This window comes from Dipteris shenzhenensis, chromosome 32 (genome assembly GCF_047967505.1).
Source record: "Dipteris shenzhenensis isolate YYH24624 ecotype China chromosome 32, Dip_SZ_1.0, whole genome shotgun sequence".
In the NCBI taxonomy this organism is placed as follows: Eukaryota; Viridiplantae; Streptophyta; class Polypodiopsida; order Gleicheniales; family Dipteridaceae; genus Dipteris; species Dipteris shenzhenensis.
Genome location: NC_141627.1, coordinates 12,039,178 through 12,066,320, shown reverse-complemented (window position 1 = coordinate 12,066,320; position 27,143 = coordinate 12,039,178). Strand labels below are relative to the sequence as shown.

General features: G+C 48.5%; 1 protein-coding gene across 1 annotated transcript in view; it reads right to left on the bottom strand.

The window, feature by feature from the left end:
* The window catches only part of LOC147880306 (uncharacterized), a 272,580-nt gene that overhangs the window by 155,627 nt on the left and 89,810 nt on the right, over positions 1 to 27,143 (bottom strand). Inside the window, 1 exon segment of the mRNA XM_087370397.1 lies at positions 7,591 to 7,928. Coding sequence (XP_087226523.1) covers positions 7,591 to 7,928 — 338 coding nt within the window.

Here is a 27,143-nt window from a genome sequence, read left to right as displayed (position 1 = left end):
AAATACACCATGCTAAGCATGTAATAAAAAACACCTCAGAGGAATAAGGTAGAAAGAAACCAAGGCTGAGGCTGAAAATGCCATCTCAACCCCGTAGAAGTCTCAGCAAAGAAGGGAGAGTCTCTCCAATCTCTGAGAAAAGTAACTTTCCTGGAGGAGACTGCTCGAGATGATCCCTGCATGGTCGCCCAAATGGCCATCAGAGTCTGTATCGTATCTGTCCAAGTACTAGCCAAGATCTGAGAAGGGTGAACCTGAGAACCCTCCAAAGCCTCAGTGCATCTGGCTCTCCAAATGTGCCACGCTGCAATGCTAGCTAGGATCTCCCATGGAGAGTCGACCGAGGAGTGAGCAGCCCTGAAAAGAGTGGCCGGAACATCCTCTAGAGAGCACGACTCCACAAGGTGTCGTCGGATGTGAAGAGCCCAAGAGGAATCAACCTCTCAAAAAATACATGGGGCCGTGAAAGAGTAAGCCAAGCCACTGATCCCCAGGTCATATAGAAAGGTAGGCGAACAAAAGTGCTGAAAAGTCTTGCAATCCCCTTCCATATGATTCTCGCCTGTCTGCAATCCCAAAGGCAGTGCTGTATTGTCTCCAAAGCAGAAAGGCAGCGAGGGCAAGAAGGGTCAGCTCCGAACTTGGACCTCCAATGGTTTACTGATATCCCACCATGAATAGAAAGCCAAAAGAAGAGAGTGATTTTTCTATTCCGGTGGGATTTCCAGAGCCTCTGCCAAAAAATTCTCTGCAAGTCAGCAGAAATCTGAAAGTTCTCCCAATGAGGAGCTCTGGTAGGCTTCCAACCCCTAGAGCTGAGCTGGAATTTCCTAGCATTACTGACCATGTAACGAAAGAAGGGGATGCCCTTCTCTCGGTGCCCTTCATCTATCCATTCCCATTCCCCAGGGTCCCACTGCAAAAACTTAATTGGGACACCTCCATAGAGCCACAGCCTCCATGAGCCAAGGGCGAGGAGAAGCGGGTCAGGATCCAAGTATCACTGTGAAAGAGAGCCATGCTCCATGAAGCCCACTATCTTGACTGGCTGAAACGGTACCTCCAACAAGATATCGTATGTGGATCTGGACAACCTGCCCCCCGAAGAAACATCAAATACTAAGGCATCCTCATGTGGGTCAAGAAAAGCAATCACCTGTAAAGGAACTCCCAATCTGGAAAATGCCCCCATCCAGGTGGAGCAAGTAATAGGCATGTCATCTATGTCCACCCAACCCAAGGGCAAGGCTGCATCAATCTGTTGGACTCTCCCTGCACTCCCTCTGAGATTAAGAACCATCTGGGCCTGTTGGTCTGCAGGAAGCTTCCTGAAGGCTTTCCATGCTCCCACTGTAGATGCAGGGCTCCTCTCCCATCTTGGCCACTGCATGTAAGGAGAAGCTCCAAGTGGTCTGCCAAGCTCATCCAAAATCATGTCATTCCACATGATAGACTGCCTTTCAATCTCTTCACGGGTGCATGGGGGAATCCTGCGAAGAGTACTCCTGAAGCTGGCCCATGCTTTCAGGATAGCAACCATAAGAGGGGAAGAGGGAGACCTGAGGTGGGCTGTGGTGAAAACCCATCTACTACTGTGTGTCCAATCCTCTCCTGAAGTGGGCGTGCGAGACTGTATGCATCTGATAAAAAAATCCTTCCAAGGCTCTTGTCCTGGCATAAGCCCTCTCACAACGAACTTGCAGAGTAAAGCTCTACATTGTAGATCTGGGTCGATGATATTCAAACCCCCTTCTCTTGTAGGAAGAATCAAGGTCTCCCAAGCCACCCTGGCTGTAACATTAGTTGTGCCATCTAGAGCACTCCATAAAAAGTTTCGTACAGGCCTCTTAAGCTGAGTGATATAATCCCTAGAGTGGCACCAACAAGAGCATACAAACCATGCTGTGGCTAGAAGAACCTGGTTAACCACCACCACCCTGGAGGCCAACTCAAGTTTGACTGAGCTCCAGAAAAGGAGCTTTCTTCTGATGCTTTCCAACACCGGAGCAAACTGTTGTGAGGGAGAGATGCCCACCCCAACCTGGCAGCCCAAATATCTAACGGAGAAGCCCCTCTGTATCCAAGTGAAGCCAATATCATTACCCCAATCCGGGGTGTCATCCTCGCAAATCCAAAAACCACTGGATTTATGCCAATTAATGTGTGCACCTGCAGCCGTGCAAAACAAATCCAAGCCTGTCCGGAAGGAAGTGAGTGTCCTGGGGGAGGCATCCAAAAAAACAGCCATGTCATCTGCCAACTCACTATCCAGGAGCTCTTCTTCCCGGCGGATACGAAGCCTCAGCCCATAAATATCAGCTTGAGATCTAATGTAGATACTCATAGCTTCCGCCACAAACAGAAAAAGAAACGGGGCAAGAGGACATCCCTGACGAATGGATCTGGAAATCTGAAACCTGTCCCCTCTTACCCCCCCAATGAGCAACTGGCTATGGGCTGATCTGTAGAGAGAGGATACTCCTCTAATCCATGCATCTGAAAAACCAAAGCGAGATAGAGTACCCTCTAAGAAATCCCAGTCTACTCTGTCGTAAGCTTTCTCAAAGTCCAAGAGTAGAATGGCCTATCTCTGGCGGCTCTGCATGGCCCATTCTGAGGCCTCCCAAAATGAGAAAATATTATCAAAAATACTTCTGCCATGCACAAACCCTGTCTGCGTGTCATGAATCAAATCTGGAAGAAAAACCTGTAGCCGCAGACTGATGGCTTTCGCCAGAATCTTATAAAAAGTGCCCAAAAGAGTGATGGGTCTCCATTGAGACACAAGATTCCTATTACCTCCCTTTGGGATGAGATGAATGAGACCATCTGTGAGTGAGTCCGGCATCTCACCAGAGTCCCACACGCCCTGCTGATGTAATGTGATCACCAATCTGCTCCCAAAAAGTAATAAAAACGGAGGAGGTAAGTCCATCTGAACCTGGGCACTTGCCCTTGTGAAGGGCAAGTAATGCAGTCTTGAATTCTGCATTGGTGAAAGGTGCATCCAGAGAAACATACATCTCATCCTTCACCAATACAGGGATACACTGCCAAATAACCTCTCTGGCATCATCAATGGCCTGTGTGCCTGAATCACTGTGGCATAATATGAAAGGCATCATCCAACCAAGTGTCTCTGCCACTGAACTGAAAGAGAAAGGCATCCCAGGCTGCCCTCTCCAAAGAATGAATTCCACCCTGTCTGCCTCTCTTTTTGTCTGAAGGCAACTCAACCATGTTGAAGTCGCCACCGGGCCCAAGAGAGTAACTCCTTCAAAAAGGAGATCCGCTCCCCTCCGTTGTTGGGAGCATAAAGATTGAGAAGACCAATCTTACGCCCTCCAATCAAAATAATGATCCATTGAGCTCTAGAAGGGGAGATAATACCATGACCAGCAACCAAGGGGAGAATAGAAAGAGAGACCGAAATGCAAGTACCTCCCCTTGTGCCCATAGCAAGTGACCAGAAGGTATGTCCTGAAAGCAGTTTGCAAGACTTAGAGCAATCACTGGCATCCAGCTTGTGTTTTTGGATAAAAAGGATATCAATAGCACCTCCAGTGATGCCTGGATGAAGCTGGTTCCGGATCAGCTGCCTACGGCGACAGTGTGGAACTCCGCCTAGGCCCTGTATGTTCCAGCTGACTATCCTCATCGACAGGAGGATGCTGGATGGAAAGGCTTACCTGACCTAGTAGAGGAGACCATGGGCCGAAACACTCCTGCTGAGGGCAAGAAACTCAACAGGTGAAAGGATCCCCACACCTGCTGAAAGGGACGCCCTGTCAAAAGGAATCCCAATGACCGGGACCCCTAAGGTGGAGGGCACAAACTCCTCATCATCCATGAAAGTCGCCGAATCTGCCAGTGCCGAAAAAGAATTCCTGATAAGCAAGTCTGGCCGAGGAGTGCGAAGAAGACCTACACTCCTGGAAGATGGGAGAGAAGGACCTGCCAGGTCTCTATCAGCAGAACTGGAGCTGGAGGTTGAGGAGACCTGTGGCTGGGGTGAAGAGGAATCAAGAGCCCTCATCTGCGACTGCACTTTCTCGGTTATCCTGACTGTGGCAGGAACAATCTACGGGGAAGAAGTACCTGTAGTCCCCTCGTGGTCAGAAACCAAGGGGTCAAAGACCAAAGTGACTGGGGCTGGTGGATCTAAAGGCCCCTCCTGATGTCGAACTGTAGTGTCTGGGGCTGCAGCAACATCCACCTCTGGAGTCTGGAAGGTGTCTATCTGAACAGGATCAAAAGTCTCCTCCTGAGGTAAGGGAGCCGCTCTGATAGCTCTCCATCGTGGTACTGGATGTGTTGCGGGCATTGGGCGCCCTGCTGCCCCTGGTGGTCCTGGGGTGCGCGAAGCAGGGCGCCCTGTTGCTCTTGGTGGTCCTGGAGTGCGTGATACAGGGTGCTGGGGAGGTGCAGTCGTGGTAGTACGTGAAGGAGCCGCACCAGAAGACCTCTTGGGTCTTTTTCTCTTCCTTGGGCAATCTCTAGCAAAGTGCCCAAGGGTCCTGCAAATCCTGCACTGGTCGTGTCTGCCTGAAATCTCGACTCTCTGTCGAAAGAGAGAGCCGTCTGGACGCTGAAGCATAATGTGGTCATCTGAGATGTTAGGATCAGAGACAATGAGCCTAACACGAGGCACCCCGTCTGCACTGACTGCCTCTGCCAAGGAAGAAGGCATGCAAGGAAGGGAGGGGATCTCCGTGACCACTCCGAATATGGCTCCGATAGTGGCAAGCAGTCAATGGTAGACCTGAGGAAGACCAGGAAACCTAATGAACAGTGATGTGACCTGCCTGTCCTCCTCGACCGGATCAAAGCCCAAGGTGTAGGCCAAAAGAAAGATCCTCCTCGAACCCAAAGCCAGGGGATTAGCTTTGAGAACAAGGGCTGTGGACTCGTGGGAGTCGAAAACCACTTGGAAGAATCCACGTCCCAAAAGTCGAATATCCCTGAGGTGAGGGGCGAGGTCTCCTGGTAACGTCGCCAGCATCCAGTCTCTAGCCTGTGATCTGGAAGGATGTGACCCAAAGATGCGGGCGAAAAGTGATGTGGAGCCCTCTAATTCCACATCTTTCTTGAGCTGCTGCAGCTCATCTTTTGAAAAAATGACGGTTCTCGCGGCCGGTGGAGGTGGACGGAGATTGGCTGAATGGGGATCCATTTGCCAATCGATGTGAAAAGGCCGATTCCAACACTGAAAAAGCTCCGTCCGTGAAACTACTGCCTAGGACGCCCTGAACGCGGGCGCAGGAAGAAGGAGAGAGAGAGGGTAGGAGAGGGGAAGGGAAGGAAAAGAGAGGGGCACGAAGAAGGAGAAAGAGAGGGGAGACGGAGGTAAGCTGAGGGGGAGGCGTGGGGAGCTGAGATAGGGAGGAAGGGGGCGGGGAGAGAGAGGGAGGAGGTTTTTTTTTTTTTAACTCTTTTCTTTTTTTCTTTTTCTTTTTTTTTTTTCCCGGGCGGAGGGGGGGCACCTTTGGGGGGAGAGCAGCGGGCGGGTGGGCTGGCGGGGGAGAGGGAGGGCGGAGGAGAAGGGGGCAGCGGGGAGGGGGAGAGCAGCGGGGGGGGAGAGGGAGGGCGAGGGGGGGGGCGGGGGAGGAGAAGGGGGCGGGGGGGCTGGCGGGGGAGAGGGAGGGCGGAGGAGAAGGGGGCAGCGGGGGAGGGGAGAGGAGAAAGGGGCAGCGGGGAGGGGGGCAGCCGGGGGGGGGCTGGCGAGGGAGAGGGAAGACGGGGGAGGGGACGGGGGAGAAGGGGGGCGGGGGGGCTGACGGGTGGGGGAGAGGTTGGGCGGGGAGGGAGAGGTAGGGGGTAGCGGGGGGGGGAGAGGGAGGGTGGAGAGGAGGAAGGGGAGAGGGAGGGTGAGGGAGGAGGGAGAGGGGGCTGGCGAGAGGGGAGGGAGAGGAGGAGCAGCGAGGGGGGAAGAGGGGGGGGCAGCGAGGGAGAGGGAGAGGGAGAGGGGGCTGGCTGAGAGAGGGAGAGGGAGAGGGAGAGGGGGCTGGCTGAGAGAGGGAGAGGGGAGGGCAGTAGCTCACGGGGAGGAGCAGCAGCTCAGGCGCCAGAGAGAAAGCATCCAACCTATCTGACTCGGTCTGATCCACACTTTTGGCAGCGATGTTTGGCTGGGTCTGGTTGGGGTCTTCAAAAGGGTGAGGTTGGATGGGACACGGTGATTTTCTCTCTAAGAGTTTCATCTAGAATTCTTTAGAATTACTATTGTATACGATACTGAAGAGCTCTTGCTCATTCTTGGTGAGAAACTGTCATTTCTTGCATCACACTAAGTGCATTGCAATGATAGAGTGTATTGCAGTTTCCTAGAGAGATGGATTTGCAAGGTTTCTATGCTTTATGTAAGGAGCATGATTCATGTGCTGGGATGCACAAGAGAGGCCTTCCCTCTATCGAAGTTGGTTCAAAAGAGGTGTACCCTAGCCCGCTTTCTTTGAGACGATGAACAGCTTTGACCAGGCCAGCAGAAGCACTTACATTGAGCTTGTGTGGCAGAGACTTCCAGAGGTCGGCAGGCATGGGAAGTGTTGGGTGATCAACCTAGATCCTTGTACTATACTGGATTCTCATCTCAATGTCATCTCTCACTTGGGAATGGATGTCCACTTCGTGGGCTTAGTGGGATCTAGGTGAGTGGCAATGGCCAACTGTGACTTCACAGGCATGGCACTTGCCACTTTCCTTACACCTCATAGATGCCTATCGCTTGCCTCCTCTATATTGACTCTCCCAAGATACACACTAGCTCCAACAAGAATCTTCAGCTAGCTCTTAAGACTCTTGGTGCCTCCATATAGTGCCGCCATAGACCTAGATGCCTATCTTACCTTTTGGACCTTTTCCCCCACCTGAGTGTGGGAGATGATTGCTAGAATTACAGTCCAAAACATTTGGGGTCATACGTTGCAGCCTAGAGATGGGTCGTGAACAATTCTTACCAGAAGGATCCCTCTGTACACCTTGAGCTACAATAAAGGGATATCACAGGACATCTTAGCGTCGTGAATGCTTTTGTAAGATCTACCCTTCAAGCAATTTCTGCATATGTCGACTCAAGGCACTTGATGGTTGTATAGTCCTTGTAACAGGCTCCTTGTGGCATCACCAGGTTTTTTGCAGGCAGTGCACTGTGAACCCCATGAAGCAGCCCACAAGCACAAGGGGATGGCGCGAACAATACCCTTGTGGAGAACTGAATTGTATTTGGATTTCTTCAAGCTTAATCAAAAGCTCATTTTGTTTGCCAAAACAAAAAAAAAAGGATGATCTTATAATGCCTTTCTTTAGACGAAGGATGGTAACATCCAAGTGAGAAATTATATGTTCAAGTTAAAATTTCTAAAGTTGAAAATAAGGAAAAGTCATTTCAGTTTGCACTTCTTACAAAATGTTATTATATCGCACAGAATGAAGTCTTTTGGTGCTATGATGAGTACTGAATCCAGCATGATTTGTTTAGAATCCAGCAACCATGATGTACTCTAGTATAAATTATCATAGCATCAAAATTTAAAAGTTCTGCATGAACTTTAACAAAGGAAAATGCAGTTGTGGCTACTTTATATATTATACCTGCTTAGGTGTCTGGCTTTGCACCGTTCAATATACTGTAGTGAATATACTGCAAACACAGCTTCCAAACGTCTCAGAAGGCTTTTCAGATGGAATAGGTCGACTATATCCCAGATTTTGATAATTTGATTCACTGTGGCATGTCTCTCCACATCAACTGTCCAAACAAGATATAAATTCCCTGTTCTGCTCACCTGTATCAGATCACCATTGGCCATTTTATAGCGTGAAAAATGATGACCTGATGCAAGGTATAAAATCTTGTCAATAATTCGATGCCTTTTTTCAACACATTTTATCCTTGTAATTGAATCCTTGAACTCATTGCTGAAGAGCACCTGTCAAAACAAACAAACATTGCAGGAAATCAACCATCTAGATTATCGTGTTCTTACGTTCATAAAAACCACAGAAAAGCAACCAACCGATGTAAGTAATCAAGAGGAAATGCTAAAGAGCTATTGCATTCAATTCTAGAAAGGATATGCTCTCATTACAGGCAGATGATCTGAAAAACAAAAAAATGTTATTTGGATTTAGACTAGTCTTCCAAAGCTTTTGGACAATTGTGTTAAGAAGCCTTATCAACTATGATAGATTCCACAACTACAACACCCCTATGTAGATCTCCCCCTCCATGGAGGGAAAATGTGTGTCTTGTTTACTCTAAATTCAAAATAGTTTCTTCAAAGAGGTTTCCAAGCATGCCTCTGAAGGTGGATAACTATCTCATATAAAGACCGACAGAGACCCCCCCCCCAATAGCGAGAGACGACTCAACAGACAGGTACAAGACATCTTTGCATCCCATCGGAGTGCCACCATGGCACTTGGATATGTATTTCCAGCGCTAGCTTTGAGTGTTTGAGTTTTTCGAGATTATAAGCATAGCACTCAGCAAGGGCATTAATGAGCCCTTTGCCTCAACCTTTAGTTGCTTGTAAGAGTTACCTTTTTTATTGTACTTTGTCTCATAGGCCCTTGAGGCCTCCTGAAGATGGTAATACAGCAAGATGTAAGTGAGTTAAAGATGCAATTGGCAGCTGTGACAGCTAAATTATAGGTTCTTGGAGGACCTGGCAAGCAAGTACTTGAAGGACCTCGCAAGCAAGCAATCATAGATGAAGTAGTGAAAGCTAACAAGGCTTCTTCCCTACTCCTCAGCAAGTCTCTACAATTAAGATCTCATTCAAACTGAAGTGCAAACAATTAAGAAAGAAGTTACTGTGGAGGTCGATACAAAGGCAAACAAAACTGATCCAGAAAGAGATCAAAGAACACGAAGCCAGACGTGACAACGCACTGAAGATTAGAGTAGAAGGACTCCCTGAAGGCTGGTACAAAGAGGAAGACACTTTCAATGAAACCTTAGCACATGTTAAAGCAACCATGCCTAGCATAGGATGGATGGCTGATGATGACGATGATGGTGATGGAGAAACTAATATCCGACACTCCAAAGGATATGCTATCATTAAGCTCAAATCATGAGATTCATGATCAAGCTTCTCCGCCAATCCTACAAGTTGAAAGGGACAAAGATATGGATAGCTAAGGAGCTCACATGAGCTCAATTGAAGAATAAGGCAACGGAATTAGCCAAGGTCAAGGCTGCTAGGAAAGATGCAGTATACCGTGAAGGCATAGCAATCATCAATTGAAACCAAAATACTCTCAGTCTTAAACTGATGTATGGCCAATCATGTTTCAAAAAATTATGTAGGTACTTTAAATAACTAGAGTTGCTTTTTGCACTCCTTGGAGGCAAAAGTACCACTGATTTCTTTGATGTCCCATAGACCTATTGGTCTCCCATGGAAATTAATAGCCTTTCCTCTTTCTTTCTTTCTCTACACACACACTTTTTTTTTTGGGGTGAAATCCAATTGTGATTATATTACAAGAAGCACTCCCAAAGAAAGGGACAGCCAAGTATAGACCTCATACGATATCATTATATGACAAGAAGGTAGGCTAATCAAGCTCCTGTGCCTGTAGACAATCATATAATGATTGCCGTAAAGATGCCTGGAAGTACTGATACTTTGTCAAGAAGGGATCACCAAAGACTCGATGGTTGTGGTCCTTCCATAGCATCCAGAGTGCCCAATAACAAACCCAATAAAAGAATAGATCATATCCCTACCTTATAGGATTTAAAGCAAACAACCACAATTGCTTTCCAAAGCAAGCACTAGGAAAACGAGCCTGAAGCCACTACTGAAGCAAAAGCAAGAAATCATGAGATTTAGGGCAACGTCAAGACAAATGAGGCATAGTCTCCCCCTAGGACAAGCATCATCGACACGTGGCAAAAGCAATACGACGACGAGCCAAGATCTATCCAAAAGGAAGTACTCCAACTAGAACTTGCCATAAGAAAAGCTTTTGCCAAAGAGAGAGTTTGGAAGCCCAAACATGCTTCCATCTTTCTGCCACCACCAAGAGGTGCGTGCCATATTCCAAATGCGATTGGCACGAAGAAAACCCAAGGAGGATGCAACAACACCTTATATAAAGATTCCAAATGCGAATACCATATTCCAAATGCGATTGGCATGAAGAAAACCCAAGGAGGATGCAACAACACCTTATATAAAGATACAACCGTGATATCAGCTAATGGTAGTGCACAGCAAACATGATCATCCGAGTGGAGGACCTAGTCCTTGAACGATCAAGAATCTCAAGGCGAAGTGCTGGCTGAAAATCATGGATCAACTTTGACAATAAATGCCATAAATGCCTATAATGTTCCCCCAAAGCATACTGCCTAACCGCTGCAGGAAAAGAGGTCACCATACCTGCAGCAGTCAGCATACTGTCTGACCGCTGCAAGAAAAGAGATCACCATACCTGCAGCATCAAGCCCATCATCCACAATGCAAATCCCTTTGAACCTTTAAAATAGGAGTGACGAGGTTCTTGCAAAGCCAATGGAGGCAAAAACACTTTCGACCAATGAAGACTCTTGGCACACAAAGAGTTTCCTGCAAGAGTATCCCTGCCATTGCATTTAAGGCAGGAGAGTATGTGCTTCCAATCGGAAAGCATGCGAGTAAAAAAAGGGCATCCCTTTAGTATACCTTCAATATGACCTAGAAGAAATTCCCATTGAGTTTTGCCCAGAAAGAAAAGAATTCCAGGCTGCCAATGACCAAATGTAGTAGAAGACCAGTGTTAAATTAAATGTTGCATCATATATATCCATGGATGCTCACCCGGCATGAATTGAAGATCATTTTTTCCTTGTGAGCTGGAATATACATGTAAATATTGAGGATATTCAGTCCCCCATGCATTTAAGGTGAGCAAAGGTGAGCCACTGAAAGCAACCTGAGGGCTTTGCGGCGAAAGCGTGACCGCCAGAAAAGCTCCATGATATGAGACATAAAACAGGAGATGTCTTGCTTGGTAACATCATTAAGGGCAAGTAAAACTGAATATATGCAACTAGAATCGATTGAACTATGCGATAGCAAACATGCAATGTCCAAAGTGGCCAACTTGCAGTATTCCAGTTTCTTCTTGAGCATGTCAAGCACCCATTCCATTTGCTGATGATAAGTAACTATCCACCCCATAGGGTAACCAAGATGATGTACGAGCTGCGTGGGTAAAACTATGTCCCTTGACCATAAGATATGATGCCAAACTTTCTCATGGAGAGAAAGAATTTTAGATTTCTTAAAATTGACTTTCAGACCAGCAGCCTGACCATATAAAGATAAGGCACACATGAGGCATGAAAGATCCCTCTCTGTGCTCTTGGGCAAGAAAAAGGAATCATCAGCATATGCCTACGCAATCAACGGCCTTCTGCTAGGTATCTCCAGACCATGCAAAGCACCTGTAGCTACTAAATAAACCATGTATTGAAGCATAGGATGAGTAGCTATGGCATAAAACAAAGCATTGAGAGGACAGTCTACTGTACTGAACGAAAAAGAGTGCATTGATCGGTAATATCACTTGCCAAAATACCAGCCGCATTGCTACTTTGATATAACCAATAAATGCCATGCTGCATTTACTCCCAAAACGCAGAGAATGCCATTATACCATATGAAAGGCCTTAGTAATATCAACTTGTAACAAAAGAACATCTTGTTCAGGGTACTTCGCATATTCAATCCCCACGTAGGCATTGGCAATATTATCTGTGATATGTTTATGGGAAATAAAGCCATACTGAGTTGGGTGCGCAACCCTTCATGCAAAAAGCCCTTGTTACAAGCCACTATCATCTTAGCAACCAGCTTCTAGATGACAAGCATGAGAGTAAAAGACTCGCACAAATGATTTTTGGGAAATAATTTAACCAATCCTTTCTTCCAGCTGGCTGGCATCTATTGAGTTTCCTACGCATGATTTACCTTAAAAAGTAATGCAAGCGAAATAGAATCCCAATACTGTAGAAAAAACTCTACCATCAGACCATCCCAGTCCGAACTTTTCTATTTCCCACATGCTCGAATGGCATCTTTTAATTCTCTCTCGATGAAAGGAATTTCAAGTTGCATAGCTTGCTGCGGGGACAAAATTGGGGTAACATGCTGAAGTCCATCTCGAAGAGTCCATCTGAAGCCTCCTACCAATCCGTGTGGTGTAGGAAAAGAAGGGCACCTTGTCCACCTGCTCGACAAGGCCGCCCCTGGAGGGCCAGAACCACTCTCCCGGATCCCACTGGACCTCCCTCAAGGGTCTACCCTCCCACAGCTAGAGGCGCCATCTGGGGGCGTCCTGCTTTGAGATACTGGGACAGTCAATGTGCCACTCCTTGGGCAGCCCTGGCCGACCGAGCAAGAGAGAGGAAAGGCCTCGCCCATGTGTCCTCCGATAAGCTTCTGGCTAGAGCTCCCCGCATAAAGCGCGGAAACTCCTCTGACCCATCTGTCTGAGAAACCCAATCTCCGCATAGTGCCCTCAAGCAAGGACCACTCCACCCTGTCGTAGGCCTTCTCAAAATCCAAGAGAAGGATGGCCAACGGCTGTGACTCCTCCCTGGACCAATCCACTGCCTCCCAGAACGTGAAGATGTTGCTCAGGATGCTGCGCTCCTCAACAAACCTGGTCTGTGTGTCGTGGATGATGTCAATAACATGGGGCTGTAACCGCAAGCTCAAGACCTTGGCGAGGATCTTGTATGCAGTATTAAGCAGAGTGATCGGTCTCCACTGCCGTATGTCTGACCTATCTCCCCCTTTCGGGATCAAACAAATCCCCCCCCCTCCTCAGGGACTGAGGGAGGGAGCCCGTGTCAAAAATCTCCTAGCAAGCTAGTCGAAAAGGGGTGGAGATAATCTCCCAGAAGTTCCGGAAGAAGGCCGAAGTCAAGCCATCCTTGCCAGGACACTTCTGGGTCGGGAGAGCCTTGAGGGCTTCCTAGAGCTCCTCATCTGTGAAAGGCTCCTCCAATCTGTTGCATAAATCCTACGAGACTACTGTCGGAACATGATCCCAAACTACCTCTCAGGCCACAAGACCAGCTGGAGTCATCCTCTCCGTCTGAAAGAGCTGGCTGTAAATACATGTGGTCAGGTCTAAAATCTCCTACCAAGTATCCTGCTGAAATATGGCTCTCGCCACGGGTCTCTGCCACTGATCATGAAAATGAACTGCTCCCAGGTGCTACGCTCTACTGCTGCTGGCATCTCAGAGAAGGCGGCGCCGCCCTGCTTGTCTGCATGCTGGGGCATACACATTCAGGATCCCAATCCTGGACTCTCCCGTCCTAACTCCCATCCAAACTGCCCGTCTTAGGATAAGCTCGCCGTGATCATAGACCTCTGGAGCCAAAGTCTATGAGACCGAGATGCAAACCCCTCCGCTCCGTCCTACTATAGGGAACCACTCCTCTGAACCTCTCCCTAGGAGAAGGTGGTGTCACCGTCTGATGTTTGATGCTAAGAACATATGCTCCTGAATCAAAAGGATGTCCATTGTCCGCCCTACCACTGCCCTCTGCAACTCCTGCCGGAGTATCAAGTAGTGCGGTTGACTACGAGCACGGTCGTGGAGCCCATGCACGTTCCAACTCACTATGGTCCAACTCATGAGGATGGGGATGCAAAAAACAAGACTCTCCTATGAGTGGGTTCCTGCTCCAAAAAGACTGCCTTCTGTGACTTTGCTGGGGGTTTGGAGAGCGCATAGTCCGTGTATGTGCGTCGACGTACTAGGGTGGATACCGGCTCAATGCCGATCTTCCGTGCCCACTTCATCATGAAGGAGACTTCCACCCCGAAACAACTCCGCACACTTCTAGAAATCCAGAAGATTCCAAGTCTGATTCTTATCAATGGACTACAACTCATCCCTCATGGCATTCATCCAATGCACATTATCTTGAGCCTCCTCAAAAGATTCTGGTTCTTCTTCATCCAGAAGTGCACCTATAAAAATTGAATCCACAAAATTTGACCCCTCTGCATGTTTGGATGCACTACGAGTTCAGCCAGGCAAAGGAGCATCAAGCCTATTATCCTTGAGAGTTTGGAGCAGCCAATGAGGAACTGATTTTGCTGCGTGGATTTATGTCCTTTCCTATCTGACGGCATCTTCCACTGCCTGGGGTGAAACTTAATCAGCTTGAGGCTGAATCGGGGCATGTGGAACAAGAGGAGCTTGCTGTAAAATCTGATTTTCAGGAGGGATGTCAACTTCAGAACCCAATGCAATGGGTAGCAATCCCTCAAAAATATCATCCGAGGTGGAAGTAGCTGGAACATTAAATTCAGCATGTGTATGCGCTGAATTTTCAGAAACGATTACATCTCTGCTAACAAAAATCTTGCGTGAAGCATAATTGTAGAGACGGTAACCTTTGCTTTTTGCACTATACCCAACAAATATGCACTTAACTGCCTTGTCGGACAGCTTATGTCGAAACTCAACAGGCACATGGGCATAGGCAACACATCCAAAGACACGAAAATGATCCACTGAAGGCTTTCTGCTATGACAAACTTCATAAAAAGTTTTTGTTCTCAAAGCTTTAGTGGAAGCCCGATTTAAAACATAGTTGGCACACATGAGACCTTCAAGCCGAAACCGGTGAGGCAACTTTTTTCTTGTAAGCATGCATCTATCCATCTCCATAAGAGTGCGATTTTTCCGCTCAGCTTTGCCATTTTGCTGAGGGGTAAGCCTCACTGTAAGCTGATGTGTAAAGCCCTTCTCTTTCAAATAAGCCTCAAATTCATGCGACGTATACTCCCCCCCTCTGTTTGTGCGTAGAATTTGAACCGTGAGACCTGTGTCATTCTCAACCTTGGCAACAAAGTGTCAAAAATGCTTAAATACATCTTATTTGTTCTTCAAACCATAAACCCAACTGTAGTTTGAAAATTCATCAATAAATGTGACATAATAGAGATAACCACCCAATGTAGGAGTCCTCATGGAACCACAAACCTCACTATGAATGAGCTGCAATTTCCAAACAGCTCGTACTGCACCATCCTTCTTGAAGGGAAACCTGTGCATCTTCCCAAGTATGCACCCTTCACAGGCATGAGGGGGAGGTGAGTCCAAAGGAGGCAAAGCATCAACCATAGAATGTTTTTGAAGTGTCATCAAGCTGCCATAACTCATATGCCCATATCTAGCATGCCATAACTCCGCATTCTACATAGCATCGGTGGGACACATCTGGTCTTTTCTCAAAATCATCAAGCTGAAAAAGACCACGACACAGAGTGCCAGAAAGTCTCAAGGCATAGTCATCTTCCCTATCCCAGACAACAAAATTGTCATCTTCAAAGACAACCTGAAATCCTCTTTTATTGAAAGAGGACACTGAAAGCAAATTCTTCTTGATTCCATGTGCCAGAAAGTCTCAAGGCATAGTCATCTTCCCTATCCCAAACAACAAATTGTCATCTTCAAAGACAACCTGAAATCCTCCTTTATTGAAAGCGGACACTGAAAGCAAATTCTTCCTGATTCCAAGTACATAAAGCACATCATGAAGTCTGAAATTTGTGCCATCTGTGGCTGTAAGTACAATGTCACCAATGCCACGAACGGAATAAGAAGAATTATTTGCACAAGACACCCTTTTTCCAGCGGGTAAAGGATGCAGAGAATCAAACAAACACTTGTGATATGTTTGGTGGCACCACTATCAAAGTACCAATTATCTAATGTCTCATTGACATTGAAATCACACGAATCCTTATAAGGATCATGACTGCAAATCAGAAAAGCATAAGAGTCATCCTCAGAGATGGCTGCAATATCTGGATCAACCACCTGAAAATTAGGACTGCAAGTCAGAAAGGCATACTCTTCTTCCACCAAGTTGGCTGAAGCATCACCACCATCACGTGCATGAGTTTCTTTTCTTGCATTCCCCAATGTAGTGACTCTTCCCCGCCTCCTCCCCCACCTTTCCCCGCCCTTTCTTCCGCCCCTTCCTCCGCCCCTACCCCCACCTCTGCTCCGCTTGAGCTGCTGCAACTCGTCTTTTGATAAAATGATGGTTTTTGCGGCCGGTGGAAGCAGGCAAGGATTGGCTGAAGGCAGAGCCATCCTCAATTAGTGTGGAAAGGCCGATGTGAACACAGTTGAACTCCGTCCGACTAAAATGCTGCAAGGAAGGAGAAGGAAGAGGCTTAAGGGAGGAGACGGGAAGGGGAGAGAGCTGAGGTAGGCAGGGAGAAGCTGAGGGGAGGAGAAGGGCTGAAAGAGGGAGGAGGGGTCAGGATAGGGGCAAGGGAAAGGATACTGAGCAGGAGAGCTTGACATCGCTCTTTGCTCGCATCCATGGGTCCCACCCTTCCAGGTTACAAGCCAGGGACTGGATGCTCGCCACTCTACCTAGAGACCTCGCAGGGCACCTTACAGATATTCGTCTCCTTGGGTGAGGTTTCTTCCAAATTGTTTTTGACTCCTCGGAGATAGCTCTTACAGTGTTGCAGGCTAGCCCGTTAGCACTGGGCTCCAGGAGGATTTTTTTGACCCCTTTTTCTTTGGGGTTTGATCCTGTCGACGGAGACAGCTGGACGACGTCACTCTTCATCAGATTTCCAAGCCTTCCTCAAGTGTACCATCAACTGCTACATTCCATTGGAGCCGCCTTTGGAGTGCTTACTGAGATCCCCCCTCTCCCTGAGATGCCTACTTCAACAGCAGAGGCAGTCAAGTCCGATGGGGTACCACGTGTTAGGGTCATTGTCTCTGACCCTAACATCTCGGATGACCACATTATCTTCAACGTCCAGCTGGCTCCTTCTTCAGACAGAGAGTCGAGATTGCAAGGAGACAGGATAAGTGTAGGATTTGCAGGACCCTTCGGCACTTTGCCGAGATTGCCCAAGGAAAAAGAAAAGACCAAAAAGATCCACGGGTGCACCTCATAGCTTCACCCGACCCGGATCTTCTTCACAACCAGTTCCTACCGCCTCACACGTTGCTAGACCTTCGACTTCACAACCAGGACCATCAGCCTCTCGTCCAGATACTCCTACAGCGCATGGACAGGACAGTCAACACATCCTGCTTCGATCGTCCCCCGTTGGGTCTCTGTCAGAGTTGGTGAGCCAGTACCTAGGCTACCACTGACGGGGCCACGGACCCGTCTCTTCAGGCAAGAGACATCCCTGTTCTGGTTCCATGTGCAGATGAGACTGCTCCCGACCTTGTTCAGATACAGGAGCGCTCATATAGGGAGAACCTTTCTGCAGAGACCGGTGTTTTACTTGAAATCAATGACAAAGTTGTGGATGAGGTCATGCAGATGTTGCCATGTCTTCCTACACCTGACAAAGCTAAGGGAGTTATTGGTTCCACTCCTCCTTCCGCAGGGCTCCTTCACACTCCTGCACCAGAGGTACTTTGCAAGAATTCATTTTCGGTTCTAGCAAACTTGGCTCAGTTTGAGGCAGAGGAGGAGTTTGTACCCTCCACGCTTGGGGAGCATATCTTCCAAGACAGAGTTTCCCCCTCAGCAGGGGAGGTGTGCTTTCTCGAGTTGACTTCCCTCCTCTTGATAGGAGGAATTTTTCGCAAGAGAGGGCTTTCTCCGCTACCAGGTCGAGTAGGATCTTTCGTACGGCCTCCTCCTCCTCTCAATGATGAGGATTGTCAGTTGGAACGTTCAGGGCCTCGAGGGTGTACCTGACCACCGCCGCAGGCAACTGATTCGTAACCAACTTCATCCAAGTGTTACTGGGGGTCCCATGGACATTCTGATGATTCAAGAACACAAATTGGATGCCAAGGATTGTTCCAAGTCGGGTAAGCTTCTTTCAGGCCACACTTTTTGGTCACCCGCCTTGGGCATCAAGGGAGGTACTTGCATTTCTGTTTCTTCTTCTATACTCCCCTTCGTGATTGGACATGGGATCATAGTCCCTTCCAGAGCTCAGTGGATTATAGTTTTGATTGATGGGCATAAGGTTGGTCTCTTAAACCTTTATGCACCAAATTCTAGAGGGGATCGTGTTCTTTTTTGGAAGGAACTGCTCTCTTGGTCACATATTGCAATTGCTTGGATTATAGGGGGCGATTTCAAATAAAGGTTCTCAAGGACGGGCATTCCGTTACAAATATTGCATTGCAGGATGCAAATGAGGATACCCTTGTCTTTGATGTTCAGTCGGGAGGCAGACTTATCAGATCTTCTGATGATATTCTTTTGGAGGTTGTAGTTCAGGCTTTCAGGATTGCAGGATTCATGGAGTGGGGCAGGGATTCACAGGGGGATCTTGACCCTGATCCTATTCTCCTTGCACTGGGGTCTTGGAGACTCTAGCTGTGTGGTGGTTCCCCTATTAGGTCCTTGCAGTGCGACCCGGGGGAGTGGGAATGGATTGATGAGGGGCACCAACAGAAGCACTCAGCAGTAGAGGTTGGAGGCCCTCCAGAGTGTCACATTGGGATAGTTTTCAGATTTCCGCACTTGTGCGGAAGAACTTTTGGCGTAGGCTCTGGAAATCCCTCAGGAATAGAAAGATCACTCTTTTCTTTTGGCTTTCTCTTCATGGAAGGATTGCAGTGAACCTGTGGAGATCCAAGTTCGGGACTGACCCTACTTGTCCTCGTTGTCACATGGCAGTTGAGTCAGTAGAACACTGCCTTTGGGAGTGCAGACAGGCGAGGACGATCTGAAAAGGTGTTGCTAGGATTTTCAGCATCTTTCATACAGCACTTTTCTATATGACCTGAGGTTCAGTGGCTTGGTTATCTCTTACTGGCCCACAGGTCTTTTTTGAGGGACATGATCCAGATCCAGCTTCCATTGTACGGCGACACTTAGTGGAGTCTTGTTCCCTCCAGGATGTTCTCCTCACTCCTTTCAGAGCTGCTCATGCCTAGGTAGACACGTCTTGGGAGATTTTAGCTAGCATTGCAGCTTGGCATATTTGGAGAGGTAGGTGTACAGAGGCGATGGAGGGTATCCAGGTTCATCCTTCCTAGACTATGGCCAGTATTTAGACTGACACAGTACACACTCTGATGGCCAATTGGGCGAGCATGCAGGGATCCTTTAGAGCAGTCACTGCCAGGAGGGTTACTTTTTTCAGATTTTGGAGGGGATCTCCTTTCTTCTCTGAGTTTCCTTCAAGGTTGAGATGGTATTTGCAGCCTCCGCCTTGGCTCTTTATTAGCTCACTTTGAGCTGTTTTTTCCTCATGCATTGCATGATGTACTCCCGCATTTGAGCTTGCTCTCGCGGTTTTTTTGCAAAAAAGAGACCTCTATTAAGTATTAAAGAAAACCGTTAGAGCAAGCTCCATACGGGAAATGCTAGCCAAAATCTCCCAAGACGTGTCCACTGAAACATGTGAAACTCTGAAAGGAATATGTGGTACATCCTGAAGAGAGCAGGGTTGTATCACCTGACGGCAGATCAAGAGTTCGCAAGAAGAAGGCTCACCCTCATAAATCACCTGGGGCGCAGTAAGGGATAACCATGCGACCAAGCCCCAAGTCATGAAGAAACGGGAAGTATGAAAAATGATGAGTATCCGAGCAAGTCCTTTCCAAACAGTCCTCGCTTGATTGCAGTCCCAAAGGCAATGTCGCACTGACTCCTCTGCAAAATGACAACGAGGGCAAGTGGGATCAGCCCCAAATCGTGATCTCCACAGGTTCACTGCAATCCTTCCATGAATAGAAAGCCAAAAGAAAAGAGTGATCTTTCTATTTCTGAGGGATTTCCAGAGCCTCCTCCAGAAATTCCTACGCAAATCTGCGGTGATGAAGAAGCTATCCCAATGGGAGGCTCTGCAGGAAAACCAACCTCTACTGCTCAGCTGAAATTTCCTGGCATTACCAACCGTGAAACAAAAGAAGGGAATCCCCCTCTCTCGGTGCCCATGATGAAGTAATTTTCTTGGAAAATAAATTAAATGTCAAGGTGGTGAGGGATCAACTAGCATCGGTTGGTCATAAGGAAGACTCCGACCAGTTGGCCTTGATGGTACTTCTGAGGCTACCACGGAGTTTCAAAAGTTTTGTTACGACTGTGACAGCAGGACAGAGGACCAAACCTCTGACTTTTAAGGAGTTGGGTCCATTACTGCTCCAGGATGAAGCTATGGAGAAGCTCTACAACAACGACAACAATGACAAGGCGTTGTTGGCAAAGGATAAAGCTAGCAAAGGAAAGGGCAAGCCCAAAGGTGGCAAGCCTAAGAAGGATGATTTTGGCGATGAAGAGGACACTTCCAAGAAGAGGAAGCAAAAGAAAAAGTGTTTCTATTGTGACAAACAAGGCCATTTTGCAAAGGATTGCAAAAAGAAGAAGGTGGATCAGAAGAACAAGGAGTCCGACTCAGATTTAGATGGTGATACAAATGCCAAAGCTAATGTGGTGATTGAAGAACTACTCTTGGTGACATCTTCGTGTGTTACTGAGGTTAGATATGCCGACCTAGAAGCTACAGTGAAGATGTCTGACATTGAGGTGTGGGTCGACAGGGAGTCGAAGACCTTTGTGAAGGTGAAGGCCATCATGGAGTGCGTGGTTGTTGATTTAGTTGGAATTATCGCCATAATTCATGGCAGTGACCAATGTATGACTAATAAGCGAATTAGGGGCACTTTTCCCTTATTAGAGGTTTTCTCCCCTAAGTGCAGTTAGGATACCCAACTATAGTTAGTAGTTAGTGGTTGGGTTAGTTAGGGTTTTGTCACTATGACAAAACTCCTAGTTGTGTGTGTTGTTATCCATCTCTTGCAATACAACTTACGTAGCTCTCCTTCCAGTTCTCACCTTCTTGCTCACATTTGATATCAGAGCAGGTGCTCACGCTCCTGATAGCTCACCATCCGTACAATTGCGCGTCCAGCGCTGTCCGTACCTCTGCCACTGTCCATACTGTTCAGCGCCGTACAAGCCTACTGTTCAACGCCATACAAGTCTACAGCGCCGTACAGATCTGTAGGCACCGTACAGTTTTGTAGGTCCGTACAATGCATGGTGATAAGGAAAAAATGAAAAGACAACCAAGAATTATGTACTTCACCACATCACATAGGTGAGACTTCATAGGGATCAGCTGCAATGTGGGCTCATAGATGGTGAGCTTATGAACCAGATTCCAGAGCAGATATCCAGAGCACACAAATAACAAGTCAATCTCCCACACAATCTGACTAGAACACACATACAGGAACACACAGACTCTTTGAAAGAGGGGAAAGACTACACAGCCCGAAACAGACTGAACTTAGAACTGAACTTCCCCCAAAAAAACTCAGAAAACAGTCAGCCTCAGAATACTATGAACCCACAGTCCACTGCTCAATGGCCAACAAGACCCCCAAGCATAACCTCTGTGTGCATTCTTCTGTAATCATTGCTTTGCTCACTCCCAAGTAGTTAGCATTTAACACTGCCCAACCATGAGTACAGAACTTGAGGCAACGGCCAGCCTATGACCCTCGTGCCCACAAGCTGTGAGAAAACATGTGTGCCTCAGAATCTATGAAGCACTCTAAGGTGGATGGAACCTATGTGGAAACATGATGAAGAGAGTGCTCATGACATGTACCTCAAGTCAATTAGGTTCCAAGATAGATTAGCTTGGACTCATAAAGAGAATCTTGAGATAGTGCAAAGTGCTTGATTTTTATTACTTCAAATGAACCTCCCTTTTATAGGTGAGGGTATTTACATCCATTTGCTTGCTCACATGTGGGATATCTCCTCCATGCCATGTGGCAGCTTGCCCTTTACTCATACCTTTGCTCTACATGTGCTCATGGCACCACAACTCTCAACACCTCCCCTTGGTGCCATGATTCTTTGGCTATTGCAAGGTGATCAGATGTGAGTTACAAGATCAAATTCTCCCCTGGGTGCCTACATGGCTACTCTCAGGTGATCAAGTTTTGATTTACAAAATATAGGCAAGGTTAGCAAGGTTTTTGTTTCTCAATACATTCCATTGATGTTGTCTTTTGGCTCATGGCTTGATGACGATGTCGTTGTCTTCTTTGCTTGGTGTAGCTTCATGCATGATGCTTTGTTCTTCCATGTGCCTTAATGCTTTGTGTGTGGATGCCATGCTTCGTGCTATGGTCATCTCATGCACTTGTGCTTTTGGCATGCTTATGACAATGATGTGTGCATTCATGCTTTGATTTGTCATTTGTTGCAAAGGTCTTACCAATTGATTTCTTTCAATATTGGCAGTGTCTAATTGCTGTCTAATTGCATACAATGATTCTGATCTAATAGGCGCGTAGAGCTCGAAAAGACTATCACTTTTTTCTTTTGGAGCGTGCCCAATTTCTTCCTGGATTGGAAGTTACGGCTTGTCAAAGTTTCTATGAAGAAGAGGGCTTTTGATGATGTGGCACAGGGGTTGTTCATATGTTGAATTCAAACTGTGCTTAGCAAGGGACTCTGTGCTTAGGTGGCACTTTGACTGTGCATGCTGATGTGGCATAACTAACCTTAACTATAACCATGGTGGGCTAAGTTAACCAGACCTTGATTGAGTCTTATCTGCCACGTGTCACTTTGTAGACTAACCCAAGGTGAGGGGCTTATCTGCCACGTGTCCCTACCGACGCGATGAGGAGGATGCTTGGAGAGGGAGTCGCTTCTACTGCAAATTCGGGCTCATTGCTGCTGAAGTGTCGCCTGGGTGCTCTTGGCGAGTCGCTAGCTTCGTGGCTTCAGCTCGTGTAGCGCTACGGTCGTTGAAGGCAGTCGACGTCCATGTGCTGAAGCTGGAGAGAGGCAAGCTGTGAGCTGCTGTAGGAATCCCGATAGCCAACCCGTGTGGTCGTTAATGGTAGGCAGCCGTCGACTATGGACGGCTATGGCGCTGTGGAGGCTCGCTTGTAGATGGGCAGCTGCCGGTTGGAGCTCTATGGAGCTTTCGAGTCTGCAGCTCGTTTGGAGATGGAGCTTGTGAAGATGTACGTTGTGCACGTCGTTGAAGTGGTTTGCTAGCCTTGCTATTGTCGGTTGATGAAGGGAGCCGTGAGCTCCTTGTGCTTAGCTGCAGTCTCGTATGGCAAGAGGCTGAAGCTGCCTTGCTTGAGTGGAAGGAGCATTGGCTGTGGAGGCTGCACTTCCGGTTGCTGTTGCCGCTGTGTACTCACATGGCCCTTGAAGATGGACGTGGGTTCGATGAAGGAGACACTTGGTCGGCCAAGCCTTTGGTCAAACAGTGTTGATTCTCTCTCAGAGAATCCTTGAGTTCTATCTCCCTCTCTATCTTGTTCCTAAGACATTTTCTTCTCTCAATCCCATCTCCTTGAGCTCAGGATCTATCTCAGGATGTCTATCAATTTGTTAGCTTCCTTTCAATCTCATAGATACGTATCCTCTCTTTCAAAGAACCTCACTCATGAATTTCTCACAAGAAGAATCGAAATGAGCTGAAGCCTATGGACGGAATTTTCTCTCAACGGAAGTGAAGATCACTCAAGAGAAACTCTCAATCTAAAACTGAAACTAACCTAGGAGAAAAACATGAGCTCCTAAGGCATGCCTACAACTAAGCTAGGAATGGGAGAAATCCTAGTCTCAGGATCTATGGAGCACTCTAAGGTGGATGGAACCTATGTGGAAACATTATGAAGAGAGTGCTCATGACATGTACCTCAAGTCAATTAGCTTCCAAGATAGATTAGCTTGGACTCATAAAGAGAATCTTGAGATAGTGCCAAGTGCTTGATTTTTATTACTTCAAATGAACCTCCATGCCATGTGGCAGCTTTAATAAAAATCCTCCGTACAGCTTGTAGAAGACATCTTTAATGACCCGTACGTGCCCGTACAGCCTGCAATCAAGGCACCATACTACCAGCCCGTACCAATCAGCAATTAAGGCCCGTACAAGCTCGTACTTGCAGCCCATACAAGCCCACGCTTGAGATTCTGTACCAGCCCGTACGTAGAATTTAATGCCCGTCTGTACGTCGCCGTATCAGCAGCATTAGTTGGCATTCAATTGCTCCTCCCGTACACGATCCCCTGCATCAGCCCGTACAAAGCTCCTTTGCAGCCTGTACAAAGCCCGTACAGCTCTTTCCAGCCCTCAACCCACGCACGTCGCCCGATGCAAGGCTACCCTTAGGCATCTTCCATACGACCATTAGCTTACACCCCCTAATGCAGTGTTTCTCCATGCCTGAGTGCTCCCGAGCCCGCGATCCTCCTCTTGCAAGTTGTCTCCTTCATCTACGTCCAGCTCGTCGACTAGAAGCATCCCTTCATCCATCACGTAGTCACCTTTGCATGAGCAGGATGCCTTCCTAATCAGTCCAGCCACCTCAGCCTAATTTGCCACCTCATCAATGACATTTTACCACTCTCAAGACATTTCCCCCCAAATCACATTAAATGCACATTTTGGACCTTTAGTCACACAATTCCCACACAAATTAGCATACACACTAAGACTTGCATGCACCCCCGTACACACACATGAAAAGCCCTTTGACATGGACACCATAACATATCAAATTCTTGTAACATGTAAGTGCACATTGACTCAGGAAAATATAAAAAAACCCTTCATGACTTGACTTTACATGACCCCAAAAACATTTCACTTGATCACACACTAGACACCCTTGCTTTGGAAGTCTGGTACAACCACATTGCATTTCATCATGTCCCATGAAGTCCCTGCAAAACATACTTTATTATCTCAAAAAAATATACATCAGTCCATCATGCTTGTGAAAGAAAAATCCACAAATGCCAAAAGCCCACACCTACCCTAGATGTGTACAACTATGTGCCTACCCATAGCTATATACAATGCTAAAAAACTTGATACAGATTTTGTCCTATCATTTTGCCCATCCCCAAGTCTGCAGACATTTATGTCTTGCAGATAGAGGTATATAAGATTTGCATTTCTTCAGAGATATCCTCATCCATGAGGTCTTCCGGCTTGTCTGGTTTCATCACAACAGGTCCACAGCTGCCCACACTCATGATCCTATGAAAGTATTTCTTTAGTCTGAAGCCATTGACTCTATTCTTATGCTCTGACCATCCAAATCCTCAAGTTGATATGATCCATTTTTGAATTTCTACGTCACACGAAAAGGTCCATCCCATTTGGTCACAAATTTCTTCTTGAAGGTAGAATCCAGACTACTGTTGCATCTCAAAACTAGATCACCTGAAGTTGAACCAGAGATTTCAATCGAGCTCCTGCGAGCTTCCTTCCCCCCCACCGCTAGCTCTACCTCCCCTCCCTAGCCCCCCCCTCGCCGCGACCACCCCCGCCCCCTGCCTTTCCGCCCTCGCCCCCCGCCCGCCCTCCCCCTCACCCGCCGCCTCTCCATCGCCGCCCTCGCCTCTCCATCTCGCCTCTCCACCTCGCCTCTCCATCGCCGCTCCTCGCCTCTCCATCTCGCCTCTCCACCTCGCCTCTCCATCGCCGCCCCCCTCGCCTCCACTCCCCCCCCCCTTCCCTCGTTTCACCCCACCCCCCCCCTCGCTTCACCTCACCCCCCCCTCTCGCCGCTCCGCCTCTTCCGCCCGACCCCCTCGCTTCACCCGCCTCCCATTCCGCTCCCCCCGCCCCCCGCGCCTCCGCCCGACCCCCATTCCGCCCCCATTCCGCCCCCCCCCGCCTCCATTCCGCTCCCCCCCACCTCCATTCCGCTCCACCCGCCCCCCATTCCGCTCCCCCGCCCCCCGCTTCACCCCTCCGCCCCCGCCACACCAACCCCGCCCCCCCCGCCCTTCCACGCCTCCCGCCTCCCCGCACCCCGCACCCTTCACCCCGCCCCGTCCCGACCCCCCCGCCCCCTCACTTCGCCTCGCCCGCCCTTCCGCTCCACTTCTCCACCCCGCCTCCACCCTCCGCCTCCGCAACCGTCCTCTCCACACCCAGGCGCCACCCTCCCGCTTCGCCCCCCTTTTTTGGGTGGCAGCCTGTTCCTCATCGGAAGCTTGCAGTTAGTCTTGGCGGTATGGCGGCCCCCTGCCCGGATCCGGAGGCCCAGTCGGACCCTCCCTCTCCAGATGCCTACCGCGTTATCCTGACAGAGCAACAATCATCTCGTGTTCAGGAGGTTGCCATGGACTTTGCCCGTACCTCTGTTTACGGTAGAGTCATTGGACACTCTCCCTCCAGATCAACCATCAGGGACTGGCTCCAGTCCACTCTCCTGCTAGAGGATGGCCATATTGAGGAGGTGGCCCTTATGGGAAGGGGCATCTTCTGGCTCAAACTCTCCAATGAGAAAGCTGCGAGCAACCTGATTGCTGGTTTCCCCACATCGGTGGATGGAAAGATTATTATGATAGTCCCATGGTACCGTGGATTCAGCGCAGCAGATTTTGATGTTCGGTTCCGTATACCTCGCCACCCAGTGACACTAGTTTTTCCAGGTCTTGTTGCTGAGCTGCGGCCGATTGTCAGGGACTTGGGCTCCCACTTTGGCTGGGTTATGCACGACACTTTCGCCGACGCGGTGACCACGGCAGGAGCCCCTCGAGTCCGTGTGGCTGTGGCAGATCCTGCGACTCTCCCTGCAGTGATCGAGATTGTGACAGATGCCGGCAGCATCACCCAGAGCATGATAGTCACCGGACAGCCAGGTCAGTGCCTAAGGTGCCACGGCTTTGGGCACTTGGCGGCTGCTTGTCCACGCTTCGCCAGCTCATCTCGACCCCCCCCGCCCCCTCCGCCCCCGCCCCCCCCGGACAGCCACGTCAGGAGGAGCCGAGGCAGTCGGAGCCCGGTCCTGAGATAGTGGGTGGTTGGACCGAGGTTAGAAGGAAAAGAGGAAAGAACAAGAAGATTTCGGATAAAGGCAAGGAGACAGAGGTTACCCTTCCTGCAGCAGCACCCCAGAGACCTGACAGGCAGCAGCCCCAGGGACCTGGGAGAGCTTCTTCTTCGACGGCAGCCCGCCCTTCACAGCCTCAGATCCCCCTCCCTCCCGCTCCCCCGCCCCTTTCCCCTCAGTCCCAGCCCCTCCCCCAGTTTCCCCTCCCTTCGCCCGACCCGCAGCTTCAGCCCCCGTCTCTTCTTCCTCAGTCTCCTCCTCCTCCCTCTCAGCCCCAGTTCCAGATGCATCCCCATCCCCCCCCTCCCTCCGTTCCCCTCGAC